General features: G+C 35.8%; 4 protein-coding genes across 4 annotated transcripts; 2 read left to right on the forward strand and 2 right to left on the reverse strand.

Annotated features, from left to right (window-relative positions):
• Positions 1-1454: 1454 nt before the first annotated feature.
• LOC130740634 (filament-like plant protein 6) lies at positions 1455-6450 on the reverse strand. The gene is made up of 6 exons (XM_057593299.1): positions 6204-6450; positions 5173-5312; positions 4875-5076; positions 2912-4718; positions 2649-2709; positions 1455-2159 (listed from the first exon to the last, which is right to left on the reverse strand). Exons 2-6 carry the CDS (start codon positions 5296-5298, stop codon positions 1716-1718), a joined length of 2640 nt encoding a protein of 879 aa, XP_057449282.1. The 5' UTR covers positions 5299-5312; positions 6204-6450; the 3' UTR covers positions 1455-1715.
• Positions 6451-7400: 950 nt separating this feature from the next.
• LOC130740635 (uncharacterized) lies at positions 7401-9696 on the reverse strand. The gene is made up of 3 exons (XM_057593300.1): positions 9539-9696; positions 8642-8852; positions 7401-7817 (listed from the first exon to the last, which is right to left on the reverse strand). The coding sequence occupies exons 2-3, from the start codon at positions 8821-8823 to the stop codon at positions 7631-7633; spliced, it is 369 nt and encodes a 122-aa protein (XP_057449283.1). The 5' UTR covers positions 8824-8852; positions 9539-9696; the 3' UTR covers positions 7401-7630.
• A 4095-nt stretch (positions 9697-13791) lies between these two features.
• LOC130737208 (uncharacterized) lies at positions 13792-14361 on the forward strand. Its single transcript, XM_057588965.1, has 2 exons — positions 13792-14029; positions 14093-14361. The coding sequence occupies exons 1-2, from the start codon at positions 13792-13794 to the stop codon at positions 14359-14361; spliced, it is 507 nt and encodes a 168-aa protein (XP_057444948.1).
• Positions 14362-14834: 473 nt separating this feature from the next.
• Positions 14835-16353, forward strand: LOC130740636 (60S ribosomal protein L8-3-like). Its single transcript, XM_057593301.1, has 2 exons — positions 14835-15332; positions 15834-16353. Exons 1-2 carry the CDS (start codon positions 14893-14895, stop codon positions 16177-16179), a joined length of 786 nt encoding a protein of 261 aa, XP_057449284.1. The 5' UTR covers positions 14835-14892; the 3' UTR covers positions 16180-16353.
• Positions 16354-16368: the final 15 nt, after the last annotated feature.

The following is a 16368-nucleotide window of genomic DNA, read 5'->3' on the forward strand; positions in this document are numbered from 1 at the left end:
TAATCTATGAAAATTTAAAGGTCATATAAATAATAATAATATAATGTCATAATTTTTACTTGTTGGTTAAGTGGTAGGTGCTTGATCCAATATATGGTATCACAATTTCTATGATTAAGCTGTGTAGAGTTTGATTTTCATTATTCTCAATTTTTTTAAAAAAATTAAAGCACATAATAACTAAGTCTATACATTTAGCATCTTGCATGAGGAATGTGTTAGAAATAATAATATAAAATAATTAGTGCTGATTTATTAACACATTTTTTATGTGCTAACACAACTGCCACAAAGGGGAATGTTCAAGAAATGTGTTTTATAGTGGTCTAAAACCATTACAAATTTACAACCACGGGGTTTCACGAAACATTAATTAACTTTTTCCATTTGAAAGTGCAAAACTAGTCCAGCACCCAAAGTCAGAACTCACAAGTAAAACAAAATAATAAATTTCAACTGTTGACTACTAATCAGATGTACATCAAAGACATATGTGCCATTGGATTGAACGTTGTTTTCCACTTGAAGGAGCACAAAAGGTTGGTTCGGTTGCTTAAGAAATAGTAGGACAGACATGTCAGGTTCATGAACACAAAATAACATAAATTTCAAGGTTGCACTCATCATCTCCAAGTCAACGGGCCTAAACTAATTCCAAACACTAAAACTCAACCACGCCAACGGAATTATAAAATCAATATATCAAGTTTTGTCTCTTAAAAATGAAACTAAATGTTCAACTTTCTACATGCACGATTTATAGTATGTCTAGATTAATTTATTTTTTCAGTGAATCAATTCCAACATTCAAAAGGTACTTGTAGAATTGATTATAGAAGAATTTTTAAACATACTATTAATTAATCGAGACGAGGTAACAAGATCTTTCAAGACTCAGGCTTCAGCTTAATCCTGAAAGAGGATCTTTTTGAGACTTGAGAGTTGAGACAGTAGTTTGAAATGTTAATTGAGCTCGCACGTGAAGTGTTTTTCAATTTTTCTAGAGATGTTCAACTTCTAATGAACATTGTCGATTTGAAACATATATTTTAGGCCCCTTTCTTTTTTATGTCATAGCTACTAGTATAAATTAATCAAAAGAAAAGTTAGTTAATAACAATGATACTGCAATTTTGATATTTTATAAAGTCAGAGGTACTCTTATTTTCTATTCTGACTTGTTTCCTATGTACTGAATAAAATAATACTAAACCAGATATGAAGTCAACTTGTTAGTATATGTTAAAAATATCAATTAATAATAATAATAAATAATATTATTCTTAGACTTCTATACCTATCTTACTAAATAACTTACTATTTCCTATCTTATAACTTGTTATAAACTTCAGCTTTTAAAAGTTTCTAACACATTTTAAAAGCTATACATAATAATAATCTACTAGCAAGATAAGCCAAATTTACTATCTACCTAGAAAGAAATATAAGTGGTGTAATAGAATGATGGAAGAGTATCATTGTCTATTTGGTGAAGCTTCACTGATTCATGGCATAGAAGTGTGATGTATGGAATCAAGATTTACCTAAATTCAAAAATATTCAGGAGAATACAGACACAGACATCACTCTCCACAAATTTTTACTATATAGTCATATGTACAAATATCATCAGGGAGCTCCCTCTGATACTTGAGAAGCAACAAAAAATGCCAGTGATTAGTCTTCTCTTTTGAAGAGAAGAAGCAAAAAAAATGCTAGTGATTAATCTTCTCTTTTGAGGAAAAGAAGTGGCTCAAACCTTGTGCATGCTTCCCTTTAGCAGAAGCAGAAGAATAGGAATTTGATTCAATACCAGGATGGCTTGAGCCTATTGAAGAATTCAATGAAAAATTGCCTTCAGTATCTGATATGGACCCGAAATTCTGCGACGAAAACTCATCAATCACTCCTTGAATGTCAGAATCAGAAGACGCGCTAGATGCCTCAGCCTGATCAATTTCATTTGAGTTACTGGACCCGCAAGAATTTGACCACCCACAAGTTGGTTTAGCTATCATTTCATTCATTTGAAGCCTTTTATTATGATGAGACATCGTTACGCCTATTTGAGGACACATAGCTCGCAATTGCTTAGCAAGTACATGCAGAGTCTCTTGACATTCTGCTAGCTTTTTCTCTGCAGCTGCTAGCTCTTTATCCTGATGACATGAAGATATTGGAGAAAACTTATTCAACTATAAATCCAAGGATAAAAAGACACAGTCTAATGAAACATTGACTAGCTGTTTCTAGTTGACAATGGAGCTAACTGCACACAATAACATGTACAAGAAGCTGCAAAAGAATGTAGTTAATGAAGGATACCTAAGGTCATGAGGAAGAGGGAGATAATTGTTTTTCATGTTATGAAGTTTATTTCAGTATTCACATGAGCTAAAACAAACATATCACTAGAATTAGGAGCATCAAACAATAGTTTTACTAATAAGGACATGCCATGTTCCCGCTTTTCCATTTGATGCAGGTTATTTTAGAAATACTATGATTGATTTCCTTTTAAGCTCAAGTGTACAAATTTCTACAAATACCAATTCAATAGAAAGAAAAAAAGAGTTTTCTACATAAAGCAAGAAAATGATGCATTGTTTTGTACATTGTTTACTATGATACTTAAATTATGTAAATACCTTCGCAGTACTGATGTCATTGTTTGCAGCCGAATTTGATGCACACACCAAGCACTTGTTCCTTCAAGTGGAAAAGAAAAAACAGAATTTCAGAAAAGGATCCCATATCAAGCTGAAGAAACAAAGCTCAAGTTCTACACTATATAAGCTATGTCATCATTGCCAATTGGCCTAAACATACAAAAGGAAATTATTGGGTTCTATTATTTGTTAGCTTGTCTGTAATTTTGAACAAGATCAAGTTTTAGGGGTTCAGGACTAACCTTTGCATTTTCTCTTCAATTTCTTTGTACCTCACTAAAGCATCATGATGACATTGTTTCTCCTCCGCAAGATTGTTCTTTAGTTCATCTACCCTTTCCTTTAAAAACTTAATTTCAGCTTCTAACTCCTCTACATGTATTTGAAGTGCCTTATAAGATTCTGTCATGCATTTCAGCTGAATCTCAGCCAAGCTGTGTGATTCCTGAGATGATGCCAATTGTGCTTTCAGTTCTGCCATAAGCTGCATGTTTTCCTCATGATCTTGCAAGTACTCATCATGTTCAGCTGTTTTATCTTTCAACTCAGAACCTGGACTAACTTCTCCGGGAACCTCAAAATTTGAACTGAGTTGAGTAAAACAATCATCTCTATCCAATTCTCTATCATTGAGATTAGATTTCAAACAGAGAGGGCATTCTGAATTTGGTGGAAGGTAACCTCTCAATTCAGACAAGGTACCTCGAAGATCCTCAAAAAACATCCAAGTATTGGAGTCCTTTGTTTTAGCATTAATGACCATAGAAATTAAAGATTGAAGCCTCTTCAATATGGTAAGATAATCATTGTCAGAATCAGGCTCTATTTCCGGCTTTGTAGTGTCAAAACAATTTTGATTAGGAGAACAGCTGGTCTCTCTGGCTTTAGGAGTCTCATCTGATTGCTTAACTTCAGAATTGTCATTGACTTTGCCAATAAGTACACTGCCATTGTCTGGTAAACATGCCATTTTCTCCACTTCCAGAAAGTCGTCCATCAGTTCAGAGAAGGTTTCACTCTTGTGATTATCCAATTTACCTGAACTTTTATCTCTACCGGTATCAGAATGGTCACAATTTGAGGTTGCATGTGACTCAACAGGATTTTCTGGATCCCTATGCCCACTATCAGAGATAGAAGTGATGCTTGGCAGATTGCTAGAACTTCTATAATTGTTTGCCAAAACTGATTTCTGGGCACTTCTTTCTTGGTGAAGAACCTGCATCTCTGCTTCTAAGCTCTTAAGTATGCCAACTGTTTTCGCGTATAAGTTTCTAGAAGCCTGCAGCTCAGCATTACTTGAGGCCAAAGTTCTTTTCAATGTTTTTGTTTCTTCTTCCAAAACCTCCAGTTGTTTGGTAAGAAACTTGGATTCTCGCAGGCTACCAGTTTTTCTTAGATGAGGTCCACTGATGACATGGTGTGAACTCTCAATCTCTAGCTTCATTTGTGCCAATGCAGCAGGCCCAGGTAACTTCTTTCGCAACAGAACACGAAGTCTTTGGCACTCACCCTCTAGTTTGGCAATGTTCTTAACATCCTCTAACTGTTGTTTGTTTGCCACATCTGCAGATCTCATAATTATACTCTTCTCTTCATTTCGGATATCCAGCTCCTTAGACATTACGTGCAGCTCATACTTCAATGAAGTTACTTCTTTTTCATATGATTGAACATTCTTCTTTAGAAGCTCTACCTCAGCCTCAGCTTCTGACTTTTCTTCCTTTAGTTTGACTAGTTTATTCGAACTGTCTTGAAGTGATCTCAGAAGGGCAGCGTTTTCACAAGCTTCCTCACGAAGTCCTTTATCCAATTTGTTTATCTGTGCTTGGAGCTCTAACTTGATTTTCTCCCACTGCTGGGATTTCAAAAGAACTACTTCCTGCAGTTTCTGCTCACTTTCCTCCTTCACAATTCTTATCTGCCTCGTGCATTCTTTCAGCGCTCCATCTAAGTGAGATGCTCTCTCATCAACACTAAGCTTTGAGAGTGTCATAGATTCTAGTTCGCGTCTTAAGGAAACAACTTCTGCATCAGCTTTCTCCCAACCTAAAACACATAGAAGAATGAATTGACTTTCTTTTTTCGCCTTAACAAGCAGAATATAATATTGGTCTAATTGTTTCAGCTACTATAGTTCAGTTACTTTTCAGAAAAAAAGGTATGTGGAATTGTTCAAATCTGTGAATATGATGTAAGTACTACCTGAGACTGCTTCCTCAGCAACTTTTGCATGCTGTTTAACTAGATTTTCCTTTGTATTTAATTCCGAACATGCTGCAGATAGCTTTGCTTCCAAACTTTTTACTTGATCCTCTAAGTTTAAAACTTGATCTTCCAATCCAGAAATGTGTGTGTATGATTCCATGGATATTTGAACATAGTTCTTATTTTTGTAGTTTTCCTTCTGAAAAAAATATTTAAAAAAAACAGGGCTAGTGAGTAATTTAGCCAGTCACTTCAGATAAAGAACTTGTCCATCCTGAACCCTTAGAAAGATAACCTGATCTCCTAGATTTGCCACAGAAGACAAGGTAGAGCCAACAGATTCAGGTGTATCCACTGGCTTCTCAGCCTTTGAGATTTTATCAGATGATTTTTTCTTCCAGGGCCAACCCTTGCGGTCCATCTCAGAATTCTACCCTGCTCACAGATTGCTCAAATTGAGTACTAATGCAGGTAATTTGATCATCAGGTAAGTTGTAAGTATTAATATGCAAGGATGAACAAAAAAATCACTGCCAGCTTAAATAATTTTATTATTATAATAAAATCAAACCAAAGAAACAAGCTGGAAATACACTATAATAAAAAATTTGGCCACTGCTATAAATTATAAATCTTCCAGATTAACTAAATTCATCCAATCAATTTTTCATAATTAGTGTCAATAAAGTGTGGAACCTCCCAGTAGGGCCAGTACCCCCAAAAGAGTGCCCTTTCCATCAACAATATGATTGCAAGTAAGACCTTGAAAATAATCCACAATCTCTTATTTTCCCTAAAGGACACGATTCCTCTCAAAATTAAAACATTTTGCTTTGAATGTTATTAATGCCATATCAACATTTTCACCTCTGAAGAAGTTTCTTCTATATAGACCTTGTTTAAAAGAGCCTATTTGAGCTTATTGTATAGCGAATGCGCTTGTACAAGTGCTTGCGAGAGCTTATACTTATGACCTACCTATATCCGTGCAAGAAACTTATCAAACGCATCCATCCATAATGTACTAATTTAGAAACTTTGTTTTGTTGTGTTGTGTGTTCAATTTTGCAGCATTTAAACCTAATTTAGAATAAAACAACTAAACTACTCCATGAACTTCAAAATCCACTAAGAAGGAACTCAAGAATCGATCAATCAATGAGCAGTAACTGAGCGAGCAGAATGCAGAAACTACAGCCAGAGAGTTCACAGAAACAACATTACAAGCGTTATTTTGCAAATTGCAATGCATAATAGTAAGGTGAAACTGTATTGTAAACCAAACATGGTGCTGGTGCGAGAAACTGAAAAACAGAGAGAACTTACTTGAGAAGAAGAAGAAGAGAAAAGAATGGAGGAGGTTTTATAGTTTCTGTGATGGAAACAACGAACGCGCAGAATGAAAATGGGAAATGGAGGTTGGGGTTTGAATTTGAAGAGTGGAGTTGAATGCAGAGTGTTAATTAAACGCTCCTCTGAAGAGAAGAGAGAGAAAGAGACAAAAGTGAAGAGGAGCGGGATGAAGGTTTAGCGTGCGTGCGCGGTCACTGTTTAAACGCTCCTGCCAGTGTGCCTGCGGCTCCACCTCAATCAACAGAATGACAATTTCAAATTCACATCACAATAAAAAGTGACAAAAACATGTCATTGTCAAGGTTATTTGTGATATGAAAATTTTGTCTTATTGCACACTTTTTGGCAAGACTTTAATCTAGTTAATATTTATTTAACTAACTTCCAACACATTTGATTAATTTAAAAAATATATATTTGAAGTGTTTGTTAAATGAGGTTTTTTTAGTAGCTTAGAGCACCCACAATTGAAGTGGCATATTTGGATTGTTTCACAATTTTTTATCTAAAATGTCAAATAATATTTAATCTATTCATAAATAACTTTTCTAGTTTTACTACAGCGTTAATAAAACATAGTGTGATCCATATAGCTGACATTACTTAATGAGATAAGCTTTTTTTTGTTTAATTTGAGCGATGTCTAAGGGCATGTTTGTTTTTGGGTTAGTATCAACTGTGTTGTCATGCCATGTAAGAATCTCAAATTTCTAGGCATTTTTTCTCAATGGAACTCTTAAGAGCCTGTTTGGTTTTCAGTTGGGTGAATGTGAAAGCACATTCACTCAACCCAACAAGTGCATTTCATTGGCTGAATGTGCATTGGAAATTGTGATCTCGAATTCTAATGCTTCAAACGGACTTCCTAACTGAAAATAATCAGACACTTAGCTGGGTTGGAACAAAGTACTTTCACTTTCAAGTGAATGGAAAAACAAACAAACACTAAACAATGATTGCGCCTTAGTCCCTATTGCCTCGCCTCCAGGTTGCGCTTTAGTCCCTACTGCCTCCATCTAAAGAACTTGGTAAATATAGTTGTAGACTAGGGGTTATTAGATGATCAGGCCAGGCAACGGTTCCACCCTAGAGGGTGTGTTACTAATGAAAAACTTATTCAAAAGTTACAGGGGCTGTATTGTTGAGGAACACCACCATTACAACATGATAAGAGAACAAAAGCAAGGTATATCCCGCTTCAAATTCAATGGGTTATTGAGGCATATCATAGTTAACAACTAGTTTATCAACCTTTTTTTTTCAAAAAAATAAATACAAAAAATCTGAATAACGCAAGTCGCCATGCCGAATGCCCATAATCCACTGCGTATAAAATGACAGAGAGGCTGATTTTAGGAGTTTATAGCTCTGCTAAAACCTACCCTTGCAAGTGGTTATTGTCAGACGAAGTAACCGGTGAAAGTAAATCCCCTGCCAACAATCTCACCAGTACAAAACCATGCAAAGCATTCCAGGCCAAACAAAGCAGCAATACCCGCATCTTCAACCTTTAAATCTTGCTTGTTCTTCCACAAATTCTTGGTATAATCAAGTTCCTTCCGGAAGGCCTCACAACGACCTGGAATACTGCGAAAAATTGATGAGTTAGACAAAAAGCAGAAGCTCCGAAAAATAAATTGGAATATAACAACAGATTTTTTAAATAAATACATATGATTTAAGCACCAGTCATCAACCAGAAATTCAGCATGCCCATCTATAGTCATCATTTGATGTATGCCTTGTTTTAATAATTGCTAACACATCACAAGTCCAAGATATACAAGTTTTGCATACGTAGATAAAATGAAGCAGTTGTTTCATAATTCAATATTCATTTTTCAATGTACTTAAGACTAGAAGTCTGGAACTGCTAAAGTTTATGGTCTTATCACTTTTGCGCATTTGATAAATTTTGAATCCTAGGAAAGTTAGTTTTTTGTGGGGGCTACCATGGGTTTATGGATTTATTTATCATCACATGGACCCAAATTATTGAAGCCGACACAACCTATCCCCAATTTTTCTTTACATCCAGCCCAATTTATAAACAAATTCCTATGTTGCATCATAGTAGCACTTCAATGTTTTCTTAAAAGATAACTAGCAAATACAAAATTAATACAACCAACAATAATGAAAAGCAGGTGCCGATCAGATGTTACATAACAATAATCTGGCTCTCTAATTTTCAAGTGTTGGTGGCAACCAACATGGATGAAAAGCAGGTTCAAAACTCATAACCTCACACTCATGACTGACATCCAATTGTGATAAGGAAAGTCAAAACATCATTTGAAATGAATAAATAGTGGCCAACAAGCATATAGAATTAGAAAATGTCATACAGTATACACTGAATCCAGCTAGGTAAACATAATCTAAGAAAAAAGCGAAGGAGAAAATATAACCTAGCAAGGCGGGTGTAAAACAATTGCTTTGACAGTTCATTGCATTTCTCAATTGTAGCAGGTTCCTGAATGTACTGCCTGTTGTTTTCCAACAACTGCTTGTGGTAAGCAGTTCCATGCTTGGCTACAAATTGGGTTGCTTGACACGCTTTGGACTGCAATTGTCGTAGCTTTGACGCCATCAAGTCCGCAAGTTAACCACAACAAAAACCTGAACCAAACAAAAAAGAGTCAATGAGGAACAAGGAATAAGGTGAACAATATATAACACAACACTCTGGATCCATAATCATTGCTCATACATAATTGCAAGCATCTTTCTATTGAACCATAAACCCAATACTCTAAACTAGAAACCCCCAAGGCCCCAACAAAAAAAGGCAATGTGGAACAAGGCATCAGCTGAACAATATATACTACTCCGGGTCCATGATCATTATTTGAAACACCCTAAGGCCTCGTTTGGTGTCTGGGAGAGCTTATGTAAATAACTTATGGCCTACTTATCAGTTGTTTTGGGTTTTTTTATACGTCATTCAAATTATCCATGACCCATTTTCAGTTTATTTCAATAAGTTTCTGAAATTAGCTTATCAATAAGCACTTATGAGTTAAGCCCTTATTGTCAATTAAGTTGTTCACCCAAACAGAACCATAAATTCTTCTACTCTTTGAGGATATGAAGAAAATCAATAGCAAGAGGTATAAAGTCAAAACCCTAAAAGCCTAAAATCTGAACAATTTGGCTTGAGTTTAAAGGAAAGGCAGATACAGAAGAAAAAGCACGTATATTAATGAAATAGATGGAATGGTAGAGAGCAGAAAATCAATAATTGAGATCGGAAGAAGGAATGATATCTCAATTGTAGCGAGCGAATACTGGAGGAGGAGCATTACCTTTTCCCGAGGAATGAGTGAACTCGTCGGAACTCGTAGAGATTCAACTCAGTTGCCGCCGCTACCTCGCGACGCTGCAAGCACCTTTCACTTTCTTTTGTTTGCGTCTCAGACTCTCAGAACGTTCTTTGTGCCTTTCTAATCCACTATTTTTCAAAATTTTTCCTTGCTTAATTTTTCCTTTTTTTCTACTTTTCACACTTTTTTTTTTGTCTAGGCTGTTCAAGCCCATGTAAGTGTGAAATGGGTAAGCCCATCAGCCTACTTCATGCATATTTTAGGAAAACATCTTTGACAACAACAAAAACTCACCCCATTGTTTACTATTTACATGCCCAAATCTAGGTTTTAATTTGAAAGGGAAGAGGAGTGTGTGAATGATCATAAGGAGAATAATATTTTTTGAAAAAAAAAAGAATAATATTTATTACAGAAATAGACTTTTGTGAAACCAAGAGTGATGTATTCAACCTACGCACAGTAATATTTCAGTTGTCTCGATTATGATTTGTCATTTTTCATTCTCTGGACTCATCTAAAATATGAACTTTGACCCCTCTCTTCTTTGAATGGATGGTACTTCTTTCTTCTTTTATTCAACGTCTTTTTATATTCAACGTGTTTTTTTTTCAAGCCGACAACAATGGGGCCGCAACAAGGATGATGTTGCGGCGATGAGACCTAATACAATAAATAAGAAGAAAAAAAATACATGCTCAAAGAAGAATGAATTTTTTTTTCAAAGAAACAATAAATACTTGCATCACAATAAAATTAGACTTTGCAACAAAAAAATTCATAAAAAAGTAAAACTATAATATAAGTATAGAATGTATTTTGTTTGCATGCAACAAAAGATACTATCAACTTTGTACAATAGTGCCTGGAATTGAAGTTCTTGAGCTCAAAATATGAAACAATTATTCTATAAAAGTAAATTCATTCAATCTATTGTCCAAAACGTCCACAGGGCTAAAAAGAAATACATTGGCAAAGCCTGAAGTCCAAAAGTAAAAAAATAAAAAATTGATTACATGGATAAAAAAGCTAGAAAAGTCCCCTAAAAAATTTGCAACTCTCCTTATATCATCATCACGCCTTCAAATTGATCCATGGTATTTTGGCCTTCCTCCACTGAAAAGTGTATTACTAGAGATTCTTATCAAATTTGTCAACTTTGAGCTAGGTTGAATCGTTTTGTGACTAAGGTGGGCAGGTAACTATTTGCAGCAACATACAGTTCATTTGAGACTAATCTTGCATCCCAGAACTGTTCAATTCTCAAACATGTTTTATCCTCCTTCTTTATCAATAAAGGTAGCAACTTTGACCCCAGAAAGGAGGCTTGTAACGATGTGACAACATGTCATTGAAGCCTTTCTCAAAATTCAAATGAAACTTGAGACTCATACATAAATTTCAAACTAAGATTAAAGAGAACGATGACATTTTTGGATTTGATTTGACAAATTCGAAATAGTGGAAGAGGAAACTTGATCTATGATGAACTGAAATGAAGTAGAAGTTGAGCATGTTAGGGCCATGGATTTGGATGAAAATGGTTGATTTAAGTTTTTTTTAGGGATTTGAAGGAAAAAGATGATGATTGATTTAGAGATTTCATTTTGTTTGTAAGAGGAGAGAGATATGATTGATTTGGGAATTGATGAAGAAGATGAGGATGATATAGGAATTTCGCTTTAAGTGTTATTTTAAATCAATGGTGCAATTTAATTCTGATCGTTGTTCGAATAATTTTGAAATTGAATTTTTTTTCTTTTACAAGAGGAAAGCTGAAATTGAATCATATTGTAGATTTAATTCAGACGCGCTCCTGGCACTAGATTAAGGTAAATGAGGAGGTTTTCATAATTATTTGTTTGAATAGAAGACAAATTCAGTTGCTTGTTTATCAATTCTAAAATTTTGGGTGAGAGATTGAGTGGGTGAAACCATCTTATAGGGCTGGGTCATGTTTAATGGTTCTTTGGTCTTGGTGTTTTAGTGGGTGACCATTGACTATGTTATTTGCATGTCTTTGAACTTTTAGACTTTATTTTTTCCTTTTTTCTTTTCTTCCTTTTTTTTATATTTGGGTTTAACACACATTTGGGCTAAGGTTGAATACAATTATTTGGTTTATCTGAAGAAAAAAAAGACAAATTTATTTTTAATTGTTTATTTAATGGGTTTTAATTGTTGTTGTATTTCGAATCTTTATTTTACTTAAATCAAATCAAAATCCTAGTCAAATCTTCCTTCAAAGTTCAAATACTGGTTTTTTTAAAGGGACTTCAAAATTGAATTAAGAGTAAAAATTATTTTTATTTCCTATAAAATAGGTGTTTTAATAAATTTCGCTCCTCAAAAAAATCATTGTTTTTATTCTGTAAGCGGTACACCCTAATCCGCAAATCCGATCAAACCAAACCATCCACATTATAGTGGATTAGAGTGGATCATCAGTTCGGTTTAGATTTTTCTTACTCGGAAACAACAACAGCCAAATAAAAAGACCCCTGGAGGGGTCCTCCACCATCGGTACGATTGCAGACAAATTGTCTCGAAGCACATCCGACGAAAACTCAACTCAACTGCCAACCCCATGACCCAGGCTTGGGTTCAAAACCGAAGATATTTTATGAGCTTCTAGAAGGTCCTCACTTATAAAAGTAGCATCAAGTTCAATTCCTTTGATCTAGGGAAGACATTTATTGCCCATAAACAAGCCCGTGCAAGAAAGTTCGGTTCAAAATAAACTTCTAGACTGATTAGGAGAAGAAAAAACCAACACCCCACAATTTATAAATACTTGAAATATGGGTTTGTGGCTTGCGATTGTTAGGACTTGCCAAATTTGTCCCTATAAATAAGGAGTAGTCATTTGTACAACACATAACAATCAATCAAACCTACAAATTTCCGCATTTACTTTGCCTTTAATTTTCTTCCTATGCATTTTCAAAACTTTTATTCCTTTACAACCTTCTAGCCTTTTGCATTTCATTCGTTATCGCTTTTTAGTCTTTTACCCATTTTATATGTTCGTTTAGTTCATAATTTTACCTTAGTCGCAACTCAAGTTAAAAAAAAAAACTTAACAAAATTAAAAGTAAGTAGAGTTATTTGTAGCATTTAAGTTATGTGTCATAAAACTAATTAACTACAAGAAATTTCTCTTGCAGACATAGAAGAAATGAAAGCATAAGATTTAATAAGTGTTAAAATAGAAAATAGAAGAATAATAGTAGAAAAATGAGTGAAAACAAAATAAAAAGAGTAAAATACACTTTTGCACCCTCAACAGTTACCAAGATGACACTAAATCTCATTTATAACCTAAATTTACACTCCACCCCACTTACTCTTTTTGTTTTTCTGAAATTCACCCCACTCACCCTAACAAGTTAACTACATGTCTACATCTTAATTTAAATATTTAAGTAATAAAAAAAACTTTTATTTTTTTTATTTGAAGAAGTTTAAAATATTTACAAATAATTTTTGCTGTAATGATTTATTGAGAATGTCTCCTACAAATATTCTTCTTGCAACTGATTATTCGTAGGAATTTTTTAGTGCACTAAAAGAAGTTGAAATTATTGATGCTTCATTTCCAGCAATTATATGGAACTGTCATGTGAAATGGATGCAAGGCTTTGACCCTGGCCGTGTATCGCTGGGTGGTATATATTGTTTACTTACGTATTTTATCTCAGAGGAGGAAAGTCTGCAAGCATGGAGGTTTTAATTTGGTTTGTGGGTGCAGGCGTGCAACACATGTATTTTCAAGGGCGTCGAGGATTTATTTGATGATTGGATATACTGCTGGAACTTTTCTCCTTTGTATGACAATATATCTCAGCTGGATATCACTTTGAAGGTGGTTTTTGGCTGTTAGATTTGGATTGGGTGTTGGATTGATGATTTTCATCTTTAGGTTGTTTGCCCTATTTCTAGTCCTCCTCGGAGGTTACCTTTTGCCTCTAGTGAATTTGTATTATTTTTCCTTCATTAGGTTTTCCATTTTCCCAAATTGAGTTTTTCATAGTAAGGTTTTAATGAGACATTTTCTCTGGAGTCTTTCTTCAAGGATGTGGGGGGATAATTGTAGCACAAGTATTTTTTTGTTGCTTCTGTAGATGTTGTTGCAAATAGCTTTATTCTCCTTTTTCCCTTCTTCCTCTAGAAATCTGGCCTGCTTCGAGAATTGGGTGTTGTCGAACCAGTCTCTAGCGGTTAGTATCACGTTGATGGCTTCTGACATTGAGCGAGCATTCCCTAGTCGTGTTGCTGGTCCGGTGGAGCAGCGGTGGGTGAGATGGCTTCCGACTTTGCAGAATTGCGTGGTGGTGAACGTGGACGAGAGTGTTAATGGCTCTCCAAGGAGAGGTTGGTTTGGTGGGTGTATCTGCGGCTTTGAAGGGGCTTGGATTGCGGGGTTTGATGGTTTCCGGGATGATCCTGACATCCTCTTATTGGAGCTCTTGGGTATCTTTCATGGGCTATCCATGGCTTAGGACCTTGGCCATAGAATAGTGGAGTGTCAATCAGATTCTCTGCATGTTGTGGTATTGGTAAAGTATACTCCTTCTTCTAGGCATGTTTACGCGCCTCTTATATGGGATATCAAGGATTTGTTGAGTAGATCCTGGAGGATGGAGCTTGTTCACACTATTCAGGAAGGGAATGCTTGTGCAGACTTCTTGGCAAAGTTTGGTGTTGCTCAGGCTAAAGAGCTAGTGGAGTTGGTGGCCCCTTCGGATGGCTTGAGACCTTTCCTTTTAGCGAATGCGATGGGTGCTTCGTTCTTGAGGCCTTAGCCTCGGTTTCTTTGTTCATGTTTTCCTACTTCCTTTGTACAAAAAAAACATTACATACTTGCACCACACTAAACTGATCGGTTTTTTCTCTCTCATATTCAAATTCCTCAAATGTGTGGTTAAGAATAAGAACTCTATTTCAATCACTTTTTTTCCTCAAATCCAGCATCCAAACACTAATCTCTCAATCTCAAATCATGTTCCTTACCTCATTATTGCAATATCCTAAACTTTCTGCGTGTAAAGTACAGAGACAATGAAGCCATGCTATGCAAATAAATTTTTTTTTCTGTCAAATAAAATATTAATTGTAAATATCTAAATCTAAATAAGTAAATATCAATCCATATTTAGTTTTTTTTTTGGTCGAAGAATTTATGGGCTTATCTTGTTCATACTAACTCGAGCCCAAACTGAAAGGCCTGCTAGGTCAAATACAAACCAGTGTGACCTATATATACCAAGCAGAAACCCTAACCTCACATTTCCCCTTCACTCCAGTTTCATTGTCGCCGTCGAGAAGGAGGAGCCATGGGAAGGGTTATCCGGGCGCAGCGTAAGGGAGCGGGGTCCGTCTTCAAATCCCACACCCACCACCGCAAGGGTCCGGCGAGGTTCCGGAGTCTCGATTTCGGTGAGAGAAATGGTTACCTGAAAGGAGTGGTCACCGACGTCATCCACGACCCTGGTCGCGGTGCTCCTCTTGCCAAGGTCACTTTCCGCCACCCTTTCAGGTACAAGAAGCAAACCGAGCTTTTCGTTGCTGCTGAAGGTATGTACACTGGTCAATTCATCTTCTGTGGGAAGAAGGCTACTCTTGTTGTTGGCAATGTCTTGCCCATCAGATCCATCCCTGAAGGAGCTGTTATCTGTAACGTTGAGCACCATGTTGGTGACCGTGGCGCTTTTGCTAGGTGCTCCGGTGACTATGCTATTGTTATCAGCCACAACCCTGATAACGACACCTCTAGGTATCAATCCCTTTTCACATTTTCATGTTAAGGTTCCATTTTCCTGTTTTGTTCTTAGTGAATGATTAGTTGTTGTTGATTAGTTTTTTTATCAGTTATTAATTTTTCTGTGTAGTTATGAATTATGAGCGCTAATTCATAGTTAGTTTGGCTAATCATAGTTTTAGTAATCTGATCTGATGGTGGTTTCTCATTGTAATTGTTATAGTTGTTTTGTGTTTGGATTATCAGAGTATTAGTAGTTTAATATGGCGTTAATTTTTCAGTGTAATCATTATCAGTAACTTGGTGTTATAATTGATTATCTGAGTATTGGTCATCTAATCTGATTTTTTTTAAGTGTCACTATTATCAGTAATTTGGAGTTAGTTTGGATTATCAGAAACTCATGTAAATAATAGCTTATAGCTATAGTATGAAAAGTTGCTGTCTACGCGAGGAATCAAATACTTGTATCATTAGTTTTAAGATGATGAGTATTGGGTCTTTTTTTGTTGGCAGGATTAAGCTTCCATCTGGGGCAAAGAAGATTGTTCCAAGTGGGTGCAGGGCCATGATTGGGCAAGTAGCAGGTGGAGGAAGAACTGAGAAGCCCCTTCTTAAGGCTGGTAATGCTTACCATAAGTTTAGGGTGAAGAGGAACTGCTGGCCCAAGGTTCGCGGTGTGGCTATGAATCCAGTTGAGCATCCTCATGGTGGTGGTAACCACCAGCATATTGGTCATGCTAGCACCGTCAGGCGTGATGCGCCTCCTGGACAGAAGGTTGGTCTCATTGCTGCCAAGAGGACTGGTCGTCTCAGAGGACAAGCTGCTGCAACTGCTGCTAAGGCTGATAAGACCACTTAAGGGATTGTTAGGCTTTTCATTTGATTGCAAATTTTCAAAATTTTGTTTCTTTTACAATTTGGGTTAGAACTTCGTGGGTACTGTTTTGAGATTTGTTTTCCTGATAATTATGAAGTTTTTAATTGGACATCATTTTATATGTGGTATGATCTATCTAATGTTTCAGTTTATCTACCTTGCTTCTGTTCA

This window comes from Lotus japonicus, chromosome 2, assembly GCF_012489685.1.
Source record: "Lotus japonicus ecotype B-129 chromosome 2, LjGifu_v1.2".
Taxonomy (NCBI): Eukaryota; Viridiplantae; Streptophyta; class Magnoliopsida; order Fabales; family Fabaceae; genus Lotus; species Lotus japonicus.